This window comes from Oryza glaberrima, chromosome 3 (genome assembly GCF_000147395.1).
Source record: "Oryza glaberrima chromosome 3, OglaRS2, whole genome shotgun sequence".
Classification (NCBI taxonomy): domain Eukaryota; kingdom Viridiplantae; phylum Streptophyta; class Magnoliopsida; order Poales; family Poaceae; genus Oryza; species Oryza glaberrima.
This window is the reverse complement of record NC_068328.1, coordinates 32,910,884-32,932,392: the sequence shown is the minus strand read 5'-3', so window position 1 is coordinate 32,932,392 and position 21,509 is coordinate 32,910,884. Positions and strand designations below refer to the sequence as shown.

Here is a 21,509-nt window from a genome sequence, read left to right as displayed (position 1 = left end):
AAGACTTGTATTAAACGACTCATGAGCAAAGATCTGATTATTAGACATTGAATCGGTTATGAAGTGTAATGTTCAAGAAATGACAAACTGCAGATGCGTCATCGTAGCACATATTACCTCCGTCGCAAAAATACAAGCGTAGGTCCAAGTGTAAGCGATCCATCATACCGTAGAACAAAGTTCAGCGCAACAAAAGAAAAAGATACTTTGGCATACAAATCTGAAAGAACAAATCCTTTTTAGAGCTAACCATTTTGATACATTGGCATGATAATAATACACCGAGACAAACTCACAAACACATACCCCGCAGAAAATCAGCTCAACCATGCAGCCCCCACCCAAACGTGCTGTCCAGGCACCAAAATCTTCCTACTGAACCAAACTTATAGATAAGATAAAAAAGAGGTCTACTTCGGAGAAACCTCAGAACACGGTAAACATGGAAAACATAGCACCGTAGCAAACTAATCTTCGTCCATTCCAGGCTGAGCATCTCTCCTTGGCCCTCCTGCTGGCTTTGCCATGATGATCTGCATAATTCATGTGCACAAGCATTGGCATATGGGAATGATGAAATGATTTCACTTCATTTTCAACACAGCCAACAGGACAAGATTGCTCTTACCTGGTCAACCCGCAGTACAGTACATGCGGCATCCGCAGAGTATTTTAGAGCGAATAACCTGATGAGTGAAAAGAACACACATGATATGAGGTTGGCCAACTTGCTTAAGTCTCGCCAGTAAACATGCAAATAATAAAAAAAATTGAATGCGTGGGTATCACGAAAAGGAAAAAACAACGTGCTTCCCATACTACTGCACCTATTATGCCATACTGGAAGGTTATGACATATGACTTACTTTGTAACATAAAGGTCCCATATTTTCATGATTGAGGCATCCTTGCAAGCACCTTCTTCCAAGTCAATACCAGCTTTCGTATTCCCACCAGCATGCTCAGCATAAAGGGAAGATATTATCTCCATAGCACTAAGCCCAGCATTTTCAGCCAGGGTTCTTGGAACCATTTCAAAACTTTCAGCAAATTTTGCAATAGCATACTGGTCCAATCTGCATAATTGTTAACTATCAATATAGGAAGCAAAAAGCAACAACACTAGGACAATGAACATCATAAACCAAGGTAAATAAACAGATGCTCATGAATCAAATGTATCAAGCATACTGATGTATAAAACTCTAGAAAACTACAAGCGAATACATTTTGAATAAAAAATCCGGATGGGTTAGACAGTATGGACACCTCAATATATAAGTAAGCTGCACCTGGACTTCTGATAGTTTAATTCAAATAGTACAGGAGAACATTAGCAATAAGGCTTATTATTGACAGTCGACTGGAAACAACAAAAGTTTGTCCGATCAAAAGTAGTAAAAAATGGAACATATTTTTATCATCATGTTCCACACACGAAAATTTTATCTAACAAATATACTTACCCTGTTTCCTTCAGAGAAAATTCCTTCAATCTCCTTGCCAACTCTATTTCTGTTGCAGCAGCTCCAGGAATAATCCGACTATCCCTGCACATTGACTGTATAAACACCATTAGTCAAGTAACCTGTTAGCTAATTAAATAAGAGTAGCATGTATGTTCCAAAACAATGACAGGAAGTTGATTTACAGTCATACCTTGTAAGTATTCACACCATCATCAACAGCTCTTTCGAGATCATCCAATATACTATCGGTGCTGCCTCTTAAGACAACAGTAGCCACTGAGTTTCCACCTTCTTCATTCTTGACAACAGTTACCTATAAAGAACTAAACGCGGTAAGAAGAATGAAGTCATGTCTATTGGAAAGGAACAGAGGCATGAAACATACTCGGGCACCACCGATCTCTTCCACCGAAACAGAGTCTGCATATCCTAATTCATCCGCATTTGGCCGGCTGAGTTTCAACTGTTTTTGAAAGAGCACATGCATCAGCATATACATACTACTGTGCAATTGAACAAAAGCTTGAGATCAGAAATTACAAGTGCAATAGACCCCGTAGTACGGCAAAATCTTCTCAGTTCAAATTTTGAACTGATTCTAAGAACCATTAGCCTGCAAATAAATAGAATGGTAAGTACTACTGTAAAACAGAACCAAATCATAATCATTACAGTGACCCAACTTTGAGACGCCTTTCAACATCAACATTAGAACTTCCGTCTGAGGGTTTCAGTTGAGTAGAGTATTTACAATATTTTCAGTTTTGAGATGTAAATAAGTTGCAAAAAAAAGAGAGAATTATATAACATATCAAGCCCATTCACATAAGATGCAAAGAACTGACTTGTAACGCTCACAGAAATGCAGTGCCATGTCGCCAACTGCTGCTCCACTGACAATAACCTTTGCACCTGAGTCAGCAACAGCTTTGATAAGCTCCTCCACCTTAGCTTCCTCAGTCTTAGCATAGTTTTCTAGCTGCACAACAGTACAAGCATGAGTGCCTACTCTGCAGAAGATATTTGTGAAAGACAGTGCTTTTGATAAACTACAGAAGCAAGAACCCTGTGCTGGTCAGAACATACTAGGATATTGAGTTATAGTAATTGCAACTAGGGCTCATTAGTATTTTACAAACCTACAAAATAGATTACAACTGGAAACTAGCTTAATGCCCATGCTTTGCTACGAATAAAATAGAAAAATATTATAATATTTTCTAAAATATAATATTTTTTCATGAAATGTGTTAACCATCTTTTTGCTATTGGGAATATTCACTTCTATGTGGCTAGCCATTTAGATTTGATTTTTTTTCAATATTAAGAAGTTCAAAGGGTAATTTGTATTTTTTTTAAAGGCATAAAGGCACACACACACAGAAAGAAGTTCAAAAAATAAACAAAAGAAAGCAAAATAATAATTAGAAGATAACACTGTAATGGATTAGGCTATAAATGAGAATGGGTAATTTATTAGAACACATAGCTTGAAAGTTGAAACTCGAACTATACTAACTGCAGTAAAACGTTCATGGTAATTAGGCCAAAAAACGATGTTTCTTTATTAAGAACATACCTGCTCAGCAGAATGTATCAAAACAGTTCCCTTGGTTTCAGTTGCAGAAGTATCAACACCGCCAGCAAATACTGCAATCTGATTATTTAGAAATTAGAGCAGATATTGACAGGCATTGTATAGAGAAGATCATGTAACTTGGATTGGCTAAGGCTACAATGTGCATACAGTGCATGAATACAAGAATAGGTCTACAAGGTTGCAGCTTATTGTAATGTAGGTTTACAGCTTCTAATTGACCATGTACACAATAGTCCATATGTAAGATTATTGAGCACATCAACAAAAAAACTGTAAAAATGCCACAAGTATTCTAAAGAAGGTTTGCTACTAGTATGCCATATACAAGGAAAGAAGAATGTTATCATGCAATTCCCAATTAAGCCATATGATCATAACTAGGTGGAGATCAATTGAAGACTGACTACCAAATTTTAGAACCCTGCTACCTTCAAAGCTTGTTAGCAAGATATATTCCACTAAATGTAACCACCAAGCAAGCCTTGATAAAATCCTTTACCTCATCAGTGTGAAATGACAAAGAAAAACAAGTATCATATCTCAAAACAAAATTTCAAAAAGATGAATCATTTAGTTTTTACTGTCGATTTTATGGTGGGAAGCTACAAAGAATGGAATAACAAATATTTGATCCAAAATGATGATATGCTTCATTCATGAAGGAATTAGAAAGGAAAATAGATATTAACACCACCAAACGTATGATAGTCTACAGCGTGGAAACAGCCCTCACTATAAAAGCATGACAGTATCATCAATCGAAAATAGATAATGTATCAACAGACTTCAGCCTGCAAAGGGGGCGGATCGACCCATTAGGTTCGCGGGCCGACCCTAAAAATTTGGCACCAAAAGGTTATCGGGCCGACCCATATATTTTTAGGGAACAAATGGGCCAGGACTCAGTAAACCCTAGGTCCGCGTGGATCGACCCAGTAAACTAAGGACTCAGCTGCACTAGCATACTCGCGTTCACCGTAGCAGCGGCGGCGGCGGCTTCAGGCTCGCGGCTCGGTGGCGACGCGCTCCACCAGGGGTTTTAGGCGGCGCCGGCGGATTCAGGCTCGCGGCTCCGTGGCGCGCTCACCGTGGATTGAGGCGGCACCGGCGCCGGCGGCTTCAGGCTCACGGCAAGGAGCCAAGGATTTGGAGCGCTTCTTGTTCATCCCGAGCGGAAGGAGCATGTTCATGTTTGTGCTTCCATTCAAGCGCTTCTTTTAGTCTGTGGCTAATTTGATTTGAAAGGCTGCATTTCGCAAGCCGATGCTCTTCAAATTTTTTTGGTACAACCGTTCATAACTGAATATTTGCAGTTGATGCGTCAAAAAAAAAATTTGCAGTTGGCAAACAATCGATTTTAGACTTCAGGTATTGTTTAGATTAGACTTCAATCCAGCATGCTTCTGCTTCTAATCTGAATTGTTCAGCTATGGATCTTTCAGTTTCTATTCTCAATTTGTTGTTTGCACTTAGTAGTTTGTAGTCCATATGCTCCGTCGCTGCAAAATGTGTGGTTCTCGATCCTGTGGCTGAGGAACCTAAAGGGTCGACCCATCCCACCAATGAGGGGCGGGGCAATCTTTGCGCCGGTTTCAAAGTGGTTCCTCAAGAAAATGGGTCAGAGGGTAAAGGGACGGGCCGACCCGTCCCGCCCCAGTTTGCAGGCTGAAACAGACTGCCAAAAGACACCACAAATTAAGTGTGACATTTAGTTCTCACCTTTGCCTTCTCCACCCTTTTGATGCTCCCAACAGCATCATTTTTCAGAACCATCCCCCGGACTACAGAAGAGTTGTGCAAACCACCTCCAAGCAGTTTCGCAACTCTAACATTGTCAACGTTGAAGTTAGCGGGATTTTTGGGGCAGACTTGCATACAGGCCTGAAAATCCATGGTAAAAAACCAGCTATTAGTTGTTAAGAAATGAGCTCCCTCTCACATAAAATGGTAAGAATTATCTTACATCAGCCACAAGAGGGCACAATATATCCTCCTGACCGAATTGCTTGCTAGCAACTGCAGATCTCATCCGCAACACAACCTCCTCCTTGTTCCTCACATCCATGTTCTCTGAACCTTTCTCCACCAGATCTTCCAAGATCTCAACAGCCTGCGCATTGCAGATGCAAAAGCATGAATAAATAAACAGCCATCAGGCAACAGGTTTTTTTAATCAATATAAGGCCAGCTCAGTCGAGAGGGTAAGTAACCTTATTAATGGCCTTGGTGTAGCCAATGATGATCTCACTTGGATGCAACCCCATCCTGATAAGCTCCTCAGCCTTCTCAAGCAATTCACCAGCAAAAGATATGGTGAGGTTAGCTCCATCACCGATTTCCTCCTGCTGAGCCCTGCCAGCTAGTACCAGGATCTTAGCAGCAGGGTGCTGGACCTCGAGCTCATTCACAATTGTTGCAGCATCGTTCGTGACAAAGAGCTTGTCGAGATGGTTAATGACCATCTTATTCATTCCTACCAAAACAAAACAGCGACACTGTTCAGAAACTAGCTTCCGATACTAACATGAATCTGTCAGATTTTATACATCACAGAAAAATGTAGCACAGAAGCATGTTTACTGGTGGCCTCTAACAATAAATCGCTGAAAAATTAACTGAACTCAACCTAAAACCGCAAGACAGGCACCACATTTTTTAGTGTCCAAAAGATCTACAACTTTTCTCTGCACCATTAAATTAGCTAAATGTGAGCCACTACTAACGACTTCATCACAATACTGTCTTCAACCTCATTACCTAAGGGTTGAACAAACAAAAGCTCATCTTATCTGCAGCTAAATAATTAACACACTATGGATGCAGAAACAAGGGCGATAGCCTAACCATTTCTACCGTACCACCGCATCACGCGCGCGACACTCCCAAGAGTTGATGTATCGATCGAGTCCGCCATGACACATCGCTAGATCCCAAACTTCTTGGATCAAAACGCGGGCAACGAAGAGGCCGGAGCACAGAGCGGGGAAGGAGAGGGAAGGGGGCCTCACCGTTGGGGCCGAGGGAGGTGCGGGTGATGGCGGAGAGCTCGCGGCAGGCGTCAATGTTCTTGAGGACGGCCTCATCGAGGCCGGAGAGGTGCTTGTGCCCCTCCTTGAGCATGGACTGGATCCCGTACCCCGGCATCGCGCCCAGCCCCACCATCGTCGGCGGCGGATGAGACCGGTGACGGCCGCGGAGGAGGAGGAGGAGGAGGAGGAGGCGGCGGCGGCGGCGGCGAAGCGGATCAAAAACCCTAGTGTGGGCGGGCGATGCGCGAGTGTTGGGGAGAAGGGAAAAGGGAGGAGGGAGAAGGGAGAGGCCGGCGAGTTCTAGAACCAGCAGGTTACCTGTGGGCCTGCATTTTGGGCCAAGCCTACGAGGCCCAAATATCCTCGAACTGTAGGCCCGAAAGCTAAATGGACTGAAATGGAAGTGATAGAGCTGAAAGTTAGGTAAAAATAGGCTTTAAACAGGGAAGACAGATTCTAATCACCCAAGTGGATGCCTATTTGTTTATTGCATGATAAATAAATAGTTATAAAAAATTAAAAATAACATAATAGATCAATATGTAATATATCACTTCATAAATTACAACTTGTAGAAGTTGAATTTTAACTTGGATGTTTATGGAGTTATATATATTACATATTGATCGTCATTTTTTTCAAATTTCTTAATAACTATTTAGATGACGTATTAAACGAGTGGACATCTACTTGGGTGATTAAAAGAGTTTCCCTTGAACAGGCCCAAAAGTGAATAATGTAGGCTTGGAGCAAAGCTGGTTTTTGAAACCAGTGGGCTAAAACTAGTTTTTTAAAACTAGGTACATGGCCTGTTTGGAAGAGTTCTAGCTCCAAACTTCACTTTAGAGGTGGAGCTAGGGGCTTTAGGTTGTTCCACAATTTTACTTTAGGTTCAGGTTTTGTTAGAAGTTAAAACTTTACCAAGCAAGCCCAAATCTAGGATTTGATTCGGTCGAGCGATCTTTTGTTCGACATTTGCTACATGTGTATGAGAATTCATCAAATTCGAAATGATCAAATGCACTTTTATTTATTCACGTTCCAAATATATACAGGCAAATATCGTATCAGAATATCAACCGAGAAGCAACGGTATTTACGGGAATAAACATATATTCCACGTAGGAGTACTATATCTTTGTTATCTAGGACAGCTGGGCAAATAGAAGTTTCATCAGCCATGGCGGATGATCAAGACTTCTAGAACTTGGACTTAAGGAGCTTGATGATCTTGGCGTCCACCTGGAAGCTCTTGGCGAGGACGGCGTCGGGTATCTCCGGGTCGGAGCCGAACAGCGTCGGCCCGGCGGCCACGACGCCGGGCATCTGGCTGTTGAACGCCGTGATGACCTGGGCGGCGACGCCGCCGACGTTGTACTGGAAGTGGATCATCCCGCGCGGCACGACGAACGTCTCCCCCTCGCCGAGCACCTTGGAGTAGAACTCCCCCGCCGTGCTCACGAACCCGGCGAGCACCCTCCCGGCGACTACGTGGATCAGCTCGGTGGCGCGCGGGTGGCTGTGCAGCGGGTTGACGCCGCCGGGGGCGAGGTCGACGCGGCCGATGGAGACGCCGAGCGTGTTCAGCCCCGGGAACGTCTCCGCGTTCGCCGCCGTCACGTTGAACCCGAACCGGTTGTCCGTGTCGCTGGCGACGGCGAGGCCGGCGAAGAAGAAGTCGTCGGAGACGACCGTGGACGCCGGCTTGCACGGGAAGCCCGGGTAGGCCGGGCACGCCGCCGCCGCGGCGTCGCCGGCGCGGGGGACGACGGCCACGCAGAAGTCCTGCACCGGCTCAGGGTCGGCGATGCAGGTGGAGGCTAGCACGGCGAGCGCCGCCGACAGGACGAGCAGTGGCGCCGACGATGTCCTCGACATGGCTCCGGTGTGCTCCATTGGTGGCGAGTGGTGCGGTGCAAATGCAATGTTATATAGGACGTGAGGAAGGATAAATATTTGGAGGACTTTGAACTGTCTGAATCTTTGAAGGGTAAAGGGTTTAAACTTTAAAAGTCCTCTCTGTTAGTGCAGTACTACTGATTACAGATGATGAGATGAGTACTCTGACTTACCGTGCAAAAAATGACTACTCAGCTTGAGAGATTGACAAATCTTTGGGTGGTAATTCCGTCTATAATTAACCATCATTTCGCTGCATTAGTTGCTATCTTTTAGAGAGCTGTGTTAAGAACTAACTCTTCAAATTGTGGTTGGTGAAATATGAGAGGAACTATATTGAGAGGCAAAGTTTTCAACTATGGTGATTTGCTCATCGAGTGAGTTCCACAAGCTGATCCATGTACTGCTCCTGAGCCCACAACTTGCCCTTCTTCCTCCACCATAACGCGCTGCACGGCTGCACCACTGCGGCGACGTCAGTTTCGGTCGAGAATGAGCTGTTGTCATAGACCTCTACGCCGACGCCTCTCTCCGGCATTGGCGCATTGCTCAACGAGGCCCTGGTTACTTTACCTATCTTCACTCATCATGGAGCCGCGCGTAGTCTAAAAATGTTATTTGTCGTACATACGTTCTAGTGCACACTTTCATATGAAAGTTTTTTATAGAACTTCTTCAATGAAAGTATTTCTATGAAATATATAGATAAATGTTTTTCCGGGTGAAACTTTTGCGGACAAAAAATTTTTGGATGAAAGTTTTTAGGGGGAAAAAAGGGATTTGTTGGGAACGCAAGTGCGTTAAATAGTAGTCCCCATACAATCACCAAATCACCAAGACCATAAATTGACACATCGCATGCCACCAGGGCATAATAAGATTATAAGTCATCGCAACAATATTCAATAATCTCTACGATATACTATATTTTAAAATTTTAGACTCCCGCTATATGTTTCGTGCCAAGACCTTCAATTTCTAACTACGACCTTATGAATCATAATCCGATTACTAGGATCATCCAACGCGTACTGCCACTTTCCAGATCGGTGAAATGGCCATAGTTGAGAACTTTGCCTCTTACAAAATAGTTTCTCACACGTTTCACCAATCACGATTTGGAGAGTTAGAGTTCTCAACAACTATCTAAAAGATAAATAATTGATGCAACAGGATAATGATTATACACGGAATTACCACCGAAAGGGCCTGTCAATCTCTCACTCTGCGTAGTCGTTTTTTTACGGTAACCATGAGTAGTCACTAGTGATTAATACTGCGTTAACAGTGAGTCAGAGACTTTTAACCCTTCAAATATTTTTCTTTCATTCTCGAAAAAAAAAATCCTTTCATCACCTCTTGTATAGCATGAAAACTCTACTCATCCCTTAAGGGATATCCTATTCTTTTTTCATGTCACTTAAAAAATCATAAAAAATAAAAAAAATAGTGATATATCACTTCACAAACATACATATTTAAATTTAACTTATAAAAGTAGAAACAAAAATAATAAATTTGACTATAAATAGAACGTGTAATACACGATCAAAATTGTTATTTTTATTTTGAATTATATAAGTCAGATTTTAACTTGTATGTTTGCGAAAAGATATATCATATATTGATTTTTTAACTTTTTTATAATTTTTTGAACGTCATGCACACAACTAGAGTATGTCCCATCGACTAGAGTATGTCCCATCGGAGGGACAAATATCCACTTCCTATATAGCATTGCACCCGAATATTAACCTCGTCACCAATGGAGTGCACTGAAGCCATGTCGAGGACATCATCGTCGGCGCCATTGCTCGTCCTGACGCCTGACGGCGGTGCTCGCGGTGCTAGTCTCCACCTGCGTCGCTGACCTTGAGCCGGTGCAAGATTTCTGCGTGGCCGTCGTCCCCTGTGCCGGCGACGCCGCAGCGGGCTCCGGCCTACCCGGGCTTCCCGTGAAAGCCAGAGTCCACGGCGGTCATCTCCGACGACTTCTTCTTCGCCGGCAACACGGAGAACCGGTTCGGGTTCAACGCGACGCTGGGCAACGTGCAGGCGTTCCCGGGGCTGAACACGCTCGGCGTGTCCATCAACCGCGGCGACTTCGCCCCCGGCGGCCTCAACGCGCTGCACAGCCACCCACGCGCCGACGAGCTGGTGCACGTATCGTCGCCGGTAGTATACTCGTCGGGTTCGTGAGCACGGCGGGGAAGTTCTCTCCTGGGTGCTCGGCGAGGGGGAAACCTTCGTCATCCCGCGCGGGATGATCCACTTCCAGTACAACGTCGGCGACGTCGCCGCCCAGGTCATCACGGCGTTCAACAGCCAGCTGCCCGGCGTCGTGGCCGCCGCGCCGTCGCTGTTCGGCTCCGACCCGGAGATACCCGACGCCGTCCTCGCCGAGAACTACCAGGTGGACGTCAAGATCATCAGGCTCCTCAAGTCCAAGTTCTAGAAGTCTTGATCATCTGCCATAGCTGAAGCTTTGACGCGCAAAAGAATTGTACGTCAATTTCTCCGTTTTATATTATAAGACTTTATAGCATTGTCCACATTTATATATATGCGTAAAATTATTAGCATCTATATAAATGTTGACAGTGCTATAAAGTTTTATAATATGAAACGGAGGGGTAGAAGGAAATGGCTGAAGCTTCATGTACATAGCTATCCTATATTATGTGCTCTTTGCACTGATAGTTGTCCTAGATTACATGTACGTACATAGTGCGGACCTGTTTGACATAGCTCCAGCTCCACCCCTCGTAGAGCTGGAGTTCAGCCAAACAGTTTCAGCTACACAAAAAATGGGAGTGGAGCTAGGTGGAGCTCTCTCACAAAATGAACTTTAGTTGTGGAGCTGGGTTTAGGTAGCTCCACAACTCCACTCCAGACCCAACTCCTAGAGCTAAAATTAGGAGTTGGAGCTGTACCAAACAAACCCTATATGGATACATGTTTATTCCAGTAAATAGCCTCGCTTCTCGTTTGATATTATACTCTGATACGATATTTGCCCATGTATATTTGGCACATGAATGAATAAATAATAAAGTGCATTTGATTATTTCAATTTTGAATACATATTTTATGAATTCAGAAATATAACTTGAGAATAAGACATCATGTTAGAATGTGAGGATAGAAAATACCATATTAATTGAATATAAAGAGAAAAATAGCTATGGCAATACATGCTACTATTGGTATATATCAAATCTCATTCGGTTTGAGGTAGCAGTTCAGATAGGAACTGTAGACTTTTTTCCATTGGTATATGATTCAGACCTCCAAATGGGCGCAGGCTATATTCTGACTTGCACACCAATTTCGGAATTTTCGTTGCGGCCCATTTAGGGGAACAGCGTACTATTGAACTTTCTGGCAAAAGTAGGCCCAGCCCGATTTGTTACTGTCATATGCTTCTCCTTCCGCCGGCGTCGATGGCTGCTTCGCCGCGCGCTGATGGGCGGCCTCCTCATCCCCGCCGGGATACGCCTCCGTTTCCTCCTCCTCGAATCTCTCCGCCGTGCAAGTTTGCGACTCTAAGGCAGTTTATGATTCTCGCCGCCGCCCGCGGCAGGGGAAGGATTCCGATCACCGGCGGAGAAGCAAGCATGGCGCCGCCGCGGCCGCGTCATGGTGGAGGAAGATGGGAAGATGCGTGAAGGGTTGGGTGCAAAATTAGCCGTGGCTGCCGTGCTGTCGTCAAATTCATTTGGTAAATTCTTCTCTAAATTGTTGAGAATTTGATGTCTTTAAGTGATTTTTTCCGATATTTGCTGCATGTATAGGACAATTCAAATTTACTTTATTGATGTGCCAAATGGGCAAATATCGGACCAAAATATCAAACGTGAAACAACTCTATTTACTGTATCTAGGACAGCTAAAGCAAAACAGATATGCTGTAGCCATGGCGGATGAGACGTCAGTGTCACTTCTTGAACTTGGACTTGAGCAGTTTGATGATCTCGGCGTCCACCTGGAAGCTCTTGGCGAGGACGGCGTCGGGGATCTCCGGGTCGGCGCCGAACAGCGCCGTCGCGGCGGGCACGACGCCGGGGAGCTGGCTGTTGAACACCGTCATGGCGCGGGCGGAGGCGTTCCCGGGGTTGTACTGGAAGTGCATCAGCCCGCGCGGGATGGCGAACGTCTCCCCCTCGCCGACCACCTTGGAGTAGTACTTCCCCGCCGTGCTCACGAACCCGACGAGCATCCGGCCGGTGATGACGTGCACCAGCTCGGCGGCGCGCGGGTGGCTGTGCAGCGGGTTGACGCCGCCGGGGGCGAGGTCGACGCGGTTGATGGCGACGCCGAGCGTGTTCAGCGCCGGGAACGCCTCCACGTTGCCCGGCTTCAGGCTGGCCCCGAACGGGTTGTCCGTGCTGCCGGCGGCGGCGAGCCCGGCGAAGAAGAAGTCGTCGGAGACGACCGTGGACGCCGGCTTGCACGGGAAGCCCGGGTATGCCGGCGACGCCTCGCCGCCGGCACGGGGCACGGCCACGCAGAAGTCTTGTATCGGCTCCGGGTCGGCGGCGCAGGTGGAGGCTAGCACGGCGAGCACCGCCACCGTCAAGACGAGCAATGGCGCCGCCGACATGTTTCCGGTGCACTCCATTGATGATGATGAGGACATGAGGTCGATAGTTTTGGTGCCAATGCAATGCTATATAAGTGCATATAGGAGGACGTGTGGAAAGGACAACTTTGTGAAGCTTTGAAGGGTTCAAACATTAAATTAAATCACTAAATACATAAAACGCTCTGTTAGTATTGTGATCACCAATAAGTACTCTTTCCGTCCTAAAATATAAACACTATTAAGTCAAACATATTTAATTTTTACTATTAATAACAAGAAAAGTAGAAAGATCAATCATATAAAATTGATGTTACTAAATTTATCATTAAACAAACTATCGTAACATGTAGTTATTTTTTATTTAAAATTTTTATAGATATTATTAATCAAAGTAGCATCTCAAAGATTATCCAAGAAAAAATGCTAACTATAGCGAGAGTGAGAAATTGACAGGCCCTCGGGCGATTTCCATGCATAATCATCATCAAGCTTTGATCATTACTTTCTTGGAGAGTTGTTAAGTATTTAAGTTGTGGTTGGTAAAATGTGATCAAAACTAGATGGTGAGAGAAGCTTTTTCAACCATGTCCGATTTGTCAAGTGGCAGCGCGTCGGATGATCCTGGCCGTCGGATCGCGATTAGACGGCTGCATGATGAGTGGAGATTGGTAAATCGTCCTCATCGTTGACGGACTAACGAGTGACGTGGACAGGATGTGGTCTGGTAGAATAGACCTGGTCACGGAGTGCGAGATGAGCATATTGTTTTACTTATTCTTATGTTAATTCGAATCACTTATTACTCCCTCCGTTTCATATACAAATCATTTTGTTTTTTTACGAGTCAAACTTCTTTTTAAATCTATAGAAAAATGTAGTAGTATATTAAACACAAAACAAATATATTATTAAAATATATTTAATAAAACTAATTTGATATTTTAGATGCTGATATTTTTTATATAAAACGGAGAGAGTACTAAATAAAAGATCATTTGTGACTAAAACTTTTATATGTATATCATTAGCAAACTCAAAATAAACTATGATGAAAAATAAAAAATAATCAAATTCAAAATTAAGTTTTAAAAACAATGAAGACCAAATTCTCCAATGGTAAGCGAAGTCCTCAATTCCGTGCACTTGGGCGAACCCACCACTAAAAAAAATAAAGGCGAAAGCGACCACACTGTAGGAAGAAAGGTAAGCACAAGTCAAATTGGTTGGCAGGTAGCAAGCGCGTGTTCAGTGCATGTTGGCTTGTTGCTAGGCTACTATGGTACAGATGAATCTTCAGTTTTTCAGAGTTCATCATCAGCCTTTGGAAGACAATACTCTTTTCAGATGAACAATCAGCACAAAGTCAGTCTACGCGTATCAAGATGGTACAGTATGTTTCCAAGAAGACAAACTACACTGGGTCATACATTTCTCACCAAATTTACAAAGACACATCTCTGAACAACCGATTCAATTCAAATATTTTCCTAAGGCCGCCTTTGGAATATGCAGAATCCCATTCCATCCATGAGTTTGGGCCAGGATTTTAGTTCAGAATCCTGGCCTATACACATGGATGGACTGGGATTGAGGCCCATCCAAACGAGGTCTATATACTGGCATGTACACCAGATGGGGAACAAAGCTAGAAGATACTCACTCCTATACAAGACCTAAGGAGAGAATACAACAGGGAAATGGAGAAACTATTTCACACTCACTCCTATACAAGACCTGGTTACTAAGGCTACTATGTACACTAGGAGCTGCCATGGGATCTGACCGACGATATAGATTGCGCTGAAACGGAGGCTGTCGGGCTGTTCACCTCCCTATCCCCATTGGCAGTTCGAGGGTTGCCACTGATCCTACTGATAGTGTCATTAGCAACGTCGATGAACCAATCGTCGCTTGGAAGGACACTGCAGAGAATAAACGGGTATATCATCTTCAGTTACCAACCTTTATGAATAAACCAGGAATTGCATAATCACTAGCCTATTCCAGCTATGAATAAACCAGGAATTATTATCTAAAAAATGAATAAACCAGGAATTGCATAATCACTAGCCTATTCCAGCCAGTTTCTGGTATGTGAGGAATCTATTACAATTGTAACATGGAGCAAAATACATGCATGCATCCGATTGCCATTACAGCATAACATGCATAGATATTAATATTAGCACCTCCTACTAAATACAGTCGGACTGAAATAGATTTATTAACCGCAAAAGGATAGATGCAAGTCAGATAGATAGTAACATACCTATCAGGGTTCATCCCTGTAGCAGAAAATGCTGCCATTGCTCTATCAATGATTTTCAGTATCACTTGATGTACGTGCCGAGATAAGAAACGGCCTCGCCCGGAAAGGATGACAAATTGCATATCCAGGTAGAACTGAAAAGGAAGGTGAAAATAAGAATAATAGTTGGTGTCATAAGATCAAAACAAGAAAAAAAGAACTCACCTGCTGAAGTCCAAGGGGACCCAGAGCCCTTGGCCCCTCTTCAATCTCTTCCCAAAAGCTCTGGTCCTCTGATAGCCACAGTATGACTGTTTCTGTAAGCCGCATCAGTAGGAATGTAGCAAACCTTTCCCTACCAACAAACAAATCTGCAGCAATGCTCGCCATCCTGTTTAACTTTGCATATAATTCCTGCAACAATATATGAGATGCTGCAACAAAAGGCTAAAGTTTCTTGGGTAGATTTGCAAGCAGCATGACTGCCCAAGTTTCATGAGTTGTCATCTAAGCTTTACATTAACAAAATTTCTGCCTGACAAAATACTGAAGTCTATTATCTAATTCAAAATTGTACCTTTTTTATATTTCTCAAAGTGCAAAATTTTCTGGTTTCAATTTCTAAATAAAGCATTTCTTCGAACAAAATTGCAAGCCAGCCAGCTGCCAAAATCTATTTTTGGTGACAACTCATCAGGAACCAAACAGAGTTCTGTACTGTTGGTTCTACAATTTGGTTGATCTTGTTAATGTTGGGCTAGACATACCAGTATAATAGCACAAGCAATAACTAGGAAATTATTTGCAAGCTGAATGCAACTTCTTTACCATATGAGTGAATTGCATTGGTGGTACATGAACTTGTTTGGTGGGTGCAATCTAGTGGATGAACTTGGCAAACACTCGTTTTAGTGCAAAGACTTGTCTAGTGTGTTCGAACCAAGGCCAAAAGGACACGACAAGGCCAATTTTACCAAGTTTATGCTGATTAAGACGTAATGTGTACATGTCAAGTGGGCATGCATGAAACATGCTATATTTACTTTATCCTTCTATGTATCTAACCCTTGCATCATTCCTCGGTTTTTCATGTCTTCTATGTATATAAACAAGAAAGGCAGTGCTATAGAGCATAGATTCAGAAAAACAGTTTGGTTTACTTATTTTACAACAATTCATCTAAAAATCAATATATTTTATAGATCATAGAAGAACTACCTCAATGATGAATGTCATAATGAACCTCATTCTTCAAACAAATATAAGCAGTAATGTTTATCCAGATAGTTGTTAAGGGCAAAAAATTTATACGGACCTGAAAAATTAGAGATGGAACCCATTCTGGCTCTTCAACAGTATTATCCATATTGATGTACATTTCTGCACTCAGATGGGTGTCATCATCTTCCGTGAATATAAGATCAAGGGCGTGCTGTCTGCAGAAACTATCTTTAAGTTTATCCACAATACGTTGCAGCTTCTTTTTCCATTCTCGCTGCTCTGCTACACGGTTTTGCCTGTCTACACTTTTTTTACGAATATTATTCACACCGGTCTGGTTTACAGACGACAACTTCATAGCTGCTCTAGGTAGCAACTCTTCAGCTAGTAAGGATGCATTAGCAAACAATGCTAGCTGCTGCTCCTCAGTCTCTGCCACTCGAACAATCTTATTTCCTAAACCTTCCAAATTCGCTTCATCATCCAGTGAGTGTGGCAGAGCACTTATGAGCAGATTGACATATGAATTGAATATTTTCAGAAGCCCGTCCATTGCAGAACCACCTAACTGCAAGCTATGCAGTGGGCCAACATCCTCAAAGAAATCCTGCAAAATAATACAGTAAAACATTAAAAGAATAACTTTATGTATAAATCCTCAATTACAAAGGCTAGAAACATTTGTCAAGCAATAGAACATTACCTGAACCATTGAACTGAAGCGATGGCCACTGTTTGAGAGCTTAGGTTGGAGCAACAAACTACTAGCAGATGATCTAGCAAACGTCCGTATACCAGATGGAGGATAGGTGAGTACCCAGTCATCAGCTGCAGCTAAAGCAGCAGTACTCTCTTCAATTCTCCTCAAACTGGACTCCAGTGCTTGCTCAACAGAGGGTTTGAATTGCTTCATCAGAACAGACGAAAGTGACAAACCACGAGTTTCCAGCAAGGAAGAATGACCAAGTGAGATCTGAATACATTCGGCAGCAGCTCTCAAGCCCCCAGCAGCCACACAAGCGGCTAAAGCATGCCTCTTTACAAGTAGTGCAAATAACATTGCCTGTTCTGTAGCCCATGTAATCAGTTCAGACAAATAAGACGGTTCATCACCAAACAGTTCTAAAGAGTCACTGAGAGCCTGGGCTATAACAGAAAAAACTTGCCGTGCAAGAGATGCAGTGTATGCCCCACTGTGTGATGTGCTAGACGGATGTATAGTTTGCATGCTGCATTGAAGCCTCTGGTTGTGTGCACTAAGCAACAAACTATGAGCACGGGGTCCATCACCGAGTCTCTTGAGAGCAGAAGCTGAAGCACGAAGTTCAACGCCACGAGTAGAAAACTGGCAAGCAGCTTCTGCTAGCTGATTTGCCAATTTCAGACGATTATCAGAGATAGCCCTCTTCACGGCCAGAATGTCAGCTGTGGTGAGTGTCTGTTTCTGTTTTTCATCAGCAACGACACGTTCTGCTTCATCCAAAGCATCCAATGCTTCATCCACTCTTCTCTCAGCTAGCAAAACATCAAGCATCTCAGGGAAATCTGTGCACCAGTTTTGTATTTCTGAGGGCTCCTGGTCTTCATCTGTCCCCTCTTCTGCAGAGCCTTCAGACCCTGTAGTCAAGGAATCAATCTGAACCCCTTCAGATAGACCACGAATTAGAGCTGACTGTGTACTTAGCAGATTTCTGACAGATAGCAGCTCCCTTTCAAGGTCTGATATCTCCTTTGATGTTCTGAAAACCAGGAGATTGAGTTATCAACATTTTATCCGAAAGTTATGAACTGGATAAAACAGAGAACAATCCCAGGAAGTAACTAAGAAAAACAGAGAAATACCAGATGTGAAAAAAAATACAATTATGATTTTGCATCCCACAAGTTTTATGACATCTGCATATAATTTTGCAGAAACGACAAATCCGCTGCCTACCTTTCTTTTTTCAATAATTCTTTGGATTGTGATTCTTACAAAATACTAATTCAAAATTTTATGAACTTGTATGGAGTGCGCAGCGGTTGAGATGCCAAAGATTAGCAATAAACAAAGCTAGCAGGCATACTCATTTTAGAGAAACAAAAAGAATAAAAATTGGAGAATAATCAGACACGATACTCTGAGTCCAGGGATATACTCCCTTGGGTTAGATTAAAATTTCAACAATTGTGTTCACACCTTATGAATGCAGCATAATTCGCATAAACACTTCTACGCATCTCTTCAGAAGAAGCCTTCTTTAGGTCTTGCAGATAAGAACAGAGGTGTCTTATTTCCTGTCAGTTTTTGAGCATCAATCCTGTTAGATTTTCCAAGCATGATGTGCCTTTTACTAAAGTAATAGTTCAAGCTCTAAAACACACACAGGGAGCATGCAAAGGAAACTCAACATTTGAAGCCTCAGAAAATGCACACATGCATGATACGGCACAACTGCAAAATAGGTCTTAAGTGAGCATAACTCATGCAGAAAAGGTAGAAGTGTAGGATCATCCATTCGTTGCTACCCAAATCCTTTGACAACCATGAGCACAAGTGGTCTCCCGCACAAAACAATAGGTAAAAGCAATTTAAAGGCAACCATTTATCTCATATACAATAAACGCCAACTTTCTAAAACAAAAAAAGAACCCTTACAAAATTTGCGTACGATTCATTTCATCACCAGAGCCGCCATAATATAGTACAAACTCCGGTTCTTTGCAAATATGTGTAAATCTACATGTGGTCACTTCTCTAGAAGATAACATAAAACTAACAAACTAACAGCACTCTACTTCAGTGCTCCCTCCAAGCTCCAGACAAATGCAAATTCAAGGTTATTGACAAACTTAATTCGACCTCAATTCAACTACGCAAGCATGCAGCGCAACCAGAAATTTGTCAGTACTGGCCAGAATCAGTATTTCTCCGCATCGGAGTAAAAAAAACCTGTTTCATAACTAGTATCTGAACATGAAAAAAATCAAATACAATAAACATATCTAGTTCCATGCAACCACCGTTTTCCCTCTAAGGGAAACAATCCTAATAACGCTCAATTCACACTTTCGCTAGTTCAAATGCACTGGGAAACTCCCGACACCGTATCCCTCACACCTCTCGAACACAGAACAGCAAAAGCGCGTGTGAACTTCCGACCAAAATTCTACCACTCCAGTTTCCTCCCCGTTTCACGAGTGGACCAATCCCTTTACCTTCTCGTTCATGGCGTGGCACTTGGACTGCACGTACGCGTCGGGGTCGAAGTTGTCGGTCTTGAAGATCTTCATCTTGTCGGCGAGAGGCACCCCGCCGTCGCCGCCTCCGGCCGTGGCGTTCACCGGCAGCACGCCGGAGTGCCCGGCTGGGCGCGACCTCGACGACTTGGCGGACGACATCGCCGCGCGCAGGCGAACCCCACCGCCGCCGCCGCCGGCGGCTTCCCCTCTCCTTCCTCCCGCGTGATTAAGAAGCTTCTAGAAGTGGAACCGCTGCTCGATTGAGAGCTCCGCTCGCCTTTGCAGCTGCGCGGATTTTTTTTTTTTTTTTGGGTGGGGGATGTTTTTCTTTGGGTACGTGGAATAATGAGGAGTTGAGTTGGACGGTTGCGAAAGGAAGAAAGACATATGGTTGTTCTTGGAATGTCTCTGGAGACTGGGAGTAGACCGGTACTACTCCCCCCGTCCCATATTATATGATTATATCATATCCCTTTAAAATCTTTTATATTATATAATTATATTATATCTCTTTAAAATCTTTTATATTATACTAACTTCGTTTTTTAATAGATGACGCCGTTGACTTTTTCTTATATGTTTGACCATTTGCCTTATTTAAAAATTTTATGTAAATGTATAAGATATAAATCACACTTAAAGTACTATGAGTGATAAAACAACTCATAACAAAATAAATTATAATTACGTAAATATTTTAAATAAGACGAATGGTCAAACATGTGAGAAAAAATCAACGGCGTCATGTATTAAAAAATGGAGGGAGTAGAACATAACGATCATAAAATAGAATTTTTAGTGATGAGATTTATTTTTTAAAAATATACTTTTAACGAAAGAAGTGAGTAGGTAGTTTATGTTTATTTCTAATTTTTTTTTAACACGTGGAGGTTCAAAGATTATCTAAAAACTTTTCGTAGAATATTTGAAAACTAAATTTCTTTGTTTTTTCAGAAACTAGCTGGGTGGCCCGCACAATTGCGCGGCTAGCACCCAAACAAAATCATATTATTTTTTAAGTATGATTTTACTTAAAATTTATTGAATAGCTATCTCGTTGTCTTAAGACTTTGAAAGACCAAACCTTATCATCCTCGTGTTTCTAATTATATAGTTTTTAAAAGTCACACTGGTTGCTACCCCTTATGTCATCTCCTTTTTTATTTGCTTACTCGATCTACCACTATTTTCTATTTATTCTTCTTGAAAGCTTTAAAAATCGGATTTTATAGTTTTTAGAGTTTATTGTCACGTTGGGTTTCATTTTTATAACTTCTAGAGTCCCGTCAAACGTTGCCATTATACTCCTCTGTGGCCCGTCCACTGTCTCTTCTCTTTATTGTCATTGAGAATTTAAAAATCGAACATAATTATCGTTTGGGTTCATTTTTAGTTTCTAGAAGTCCCGCCAAACCGTTAGCGCCTTTGCCATTGTACTCCTCTACGGCTCGCCCTTTGCCTCCTTTCTTTATTGTCATTGAGATTTTAAAATCGAACATGATTATCATAGGTTTTTTTTACTTTTAGAAGTTCCGAACCTTTAAAAATTGGACTTGTAGTTTCATTCTTTTATAATTTTTAGAAGTCCCATCAAACGATGCCACTATGCCCCTCTACAACCCGTATGCCGCCTACTCTTTATTATCATTGTGATTCTAAAAATTGAACATAACTATCGTTGGAATTCATTTTTTATTTTCTATAGTTACAGGCTCTGCAACTATACTCTTATACACTCAGCCTGCTGCTTCTCCTTTTTATTGTCATTAAGATTTTAAAATCGAATATGATTATCAATGGGGTTTTTTTTTTTTTTACTTTCTAGAAGTCTTGGCAACCGCTTTACTCGTTTGCTTCACGGCCTGCCTGACGTTTCTCCTTTTAATCGTCATTAGGATTCTATTTGGTGTTTTATTAACAATTTTTATATGTCGTATCAACCGCCACCACTCTACTCCTTTATAGGCATGTTACTTAATTTATCTCGTCATGTGTTTTAGATGGTCTTTTCTTTCAATAATATTTATTTTTATCACAAATTTTAGTTATTTATAAATTGTATTCCTAATTGAAATCTTATTTTTCTTTTTCTAATTTCATTTTTTTAAAAAAATAGTTAATACCGTATCGTGTTCTTTTAATGTTTTTTATTTTTTATTTTCAATTTCAGTTGTTTCAAAATTGTATTCCTTGAACTCTATTTTATTTTTTCTAATTTTGGATATTATTTTATTTT

The 21,509-nt window shown here is 42.3% G+C and overlaps 4 protein-coding genes and 1 pseudogene across 6 annotated transcripts; 1 reads left to right on the top strand and 4 right to left on the bottom strand.

Annotated features, from left to right (window-relative positions):
* Positions 1-94: 94 nt before the first annotated feature.
* On the bottom strand, positions 95-6,376 carry LOC127766852 (T-complex protein 1 subunit theta). The gene is made up of 13 exons (XM_052292013.1): positions 6,078-6,376; positions 5,280-5,542; positions 5,033-5,179; positions 4,789-4,950; positions 3,049-3,126; positions 2,315-2,448; positions 2,010-2,082; positions 1,855-1,932; positions 1,660-1,782; positions 1,467-1,561; positions 867-1,076; positions 629-686; positions 95-533 (listed from the first exon to the last, which is right to left on the bottom strand). The coding sequence occupies exons 1-13, from the start codon at positions 6,229-6,231 to the stop codon at positions 468-470; spliced, it is 1,641 nt and encodes a 546-aa protein (XP_052147973.1). The 5' UTR covers positions 6,232-6,376; the 3' UTR covers positions 95-467.
* Positions 6,377-7,143: 767 nt separating this feature from the next.
* LOC127768606 (germin-like protein 3-8) lies at positions 7,144-7,994 on the bottom strand. Its single transcript, XM_052294218.1, has one exon. The coding sequence runs from the start codon at positions 7,992-7,994 to the stop codon at positions 7,299-7,301; it is 696 nt and encodes a 231-aa protein (XP_052150178.1). The 3' UTR covers positions 7,144-7,298.
* Positions 7,995-9,762: 1,768 nt separating this feature from the next.
* Positions 9,763-10,452, top strand: LOC127769015 (germin-like protein 3-8; annotated as a pseudogene).
* Positions 10,453-11,788: 1,336 nt separating this feature from the next.
* LOC127768010 (germin-like protein 3-7) lies at positions 11,789-12,671 on the bottom strand. Its single transcript, XM_052293511.1, has one exon. It carries the CDS (start codon positions 12,634-12,636, stop codon positions 11,935-11,937), a length of 702 nt encoding a protein of 233 aa, XP_052149471.1. The 5' UTR covers positions 12,637-12,671; the 3' UTR covers positions 11,789-11,934.
* A 1,225-nt stretch (positions 12,672-13,896) lies between these two features.
* LOC127767481 (exocyst complex component EXO84B-like) lies at positions 13,897-19,630 on the bottom strand. Of its 3 annotated transcripts, XM_052292831.1 has the most exons (7): positions 19,250-19,622; positions 18,231-18,328; positions 16,755-17,790; positions 16,146-16,658; positions 15,056-15,244; positions 14,852-14,985; positions 13,897-14,504 (listed from the first exon to the last, which is right to left on the bottom strand). In XM_052292831.1, exons 1-7 carry the CDS (start codon positions 19,430-19,432, stop codon positions 14,342-14,344), a joined length of 2,316 nt encoding a protein of 771 aa, XP_052148791.1. In that variant the 5' UTR covers positions 19,433-19,622; the 3' UTR covers positions 13,897-14,341. The 3 variants fall into 3 exon arrangements, 2 of the variants coding, with proteins under 2 accessions (XP_052148791.1, XP_052148792.1); XR_008016471.1 differs by lacking the exon at positions 13,897-14,504 and having other exon boundaries at positions 15,056-15,201; positions 19,250-19,629; XM_052292832.1 differs by lacking the exons at positions 13,897-14,504; positions 14,852-14,985 and having other exon boundaries at positions 15,080-15,264; positions 19,250-19,630.
* Positions 19,631-21,509: the final 1,879 nt, after the last annotated feature.

Coding starts and splice junctions, on each gene's coding strand:
- LOC127766852 (XM_052292013.1), bottom strand. CDS start 6,231: ATGGTGGGGCTGGGCGCGATGCCGGGGTACGGGATCCAGTCCATGCTC. Junction 3,127..4,788: donor AAAGGGTGGAGAAGGCAAAG/GTGAGAACTAAA, acceptor CTAAATAATCAG/ATTGCAGTATTTGCTGGCGG. Junction 1,933..2,009: donor CTACGGGGTCTATTGCACTT/GTAATTTCTGAT, acceptor TTTCAAAAACAG/TTGAAACTCAGCCGGCCAAA.
- LOC127768606 (XM_052294218.1), bottom strand. CDS start 7,994: ATGGAGCACACCGGAGCCATGTCGAGGACATCGTCGGCGCCACTGCTC.
- LOC127768010 (XM_052293511.1), bottom strand. CDS start 12,636: ATGTCCTCATCATCATCAATGGAGTGCACCGGAAACATGTCGGCGGCG.
- LOC127767481 (XM_052292831.1), bottom strand. CDS start 19,432: ATGTCGTCCGCCAAGTCGTCGAGGTCGCGCCCAGCCGGGCACTCCGGC. Junction 16,659..16,754: donor GCTTCAGTTCAATGGTTCAG/GTAATGTTCTAT, acceptor ATTATTTTGCAG/GATTTCTTTGAGGATGTTGG. Junction 14,986..15,055: donor GTCCCCTTGGACTTCAGCAG/GTGAGTTCTTTT, acceptor CTTCCTTTTCAG/TTCTACCTGGATATGCAATT.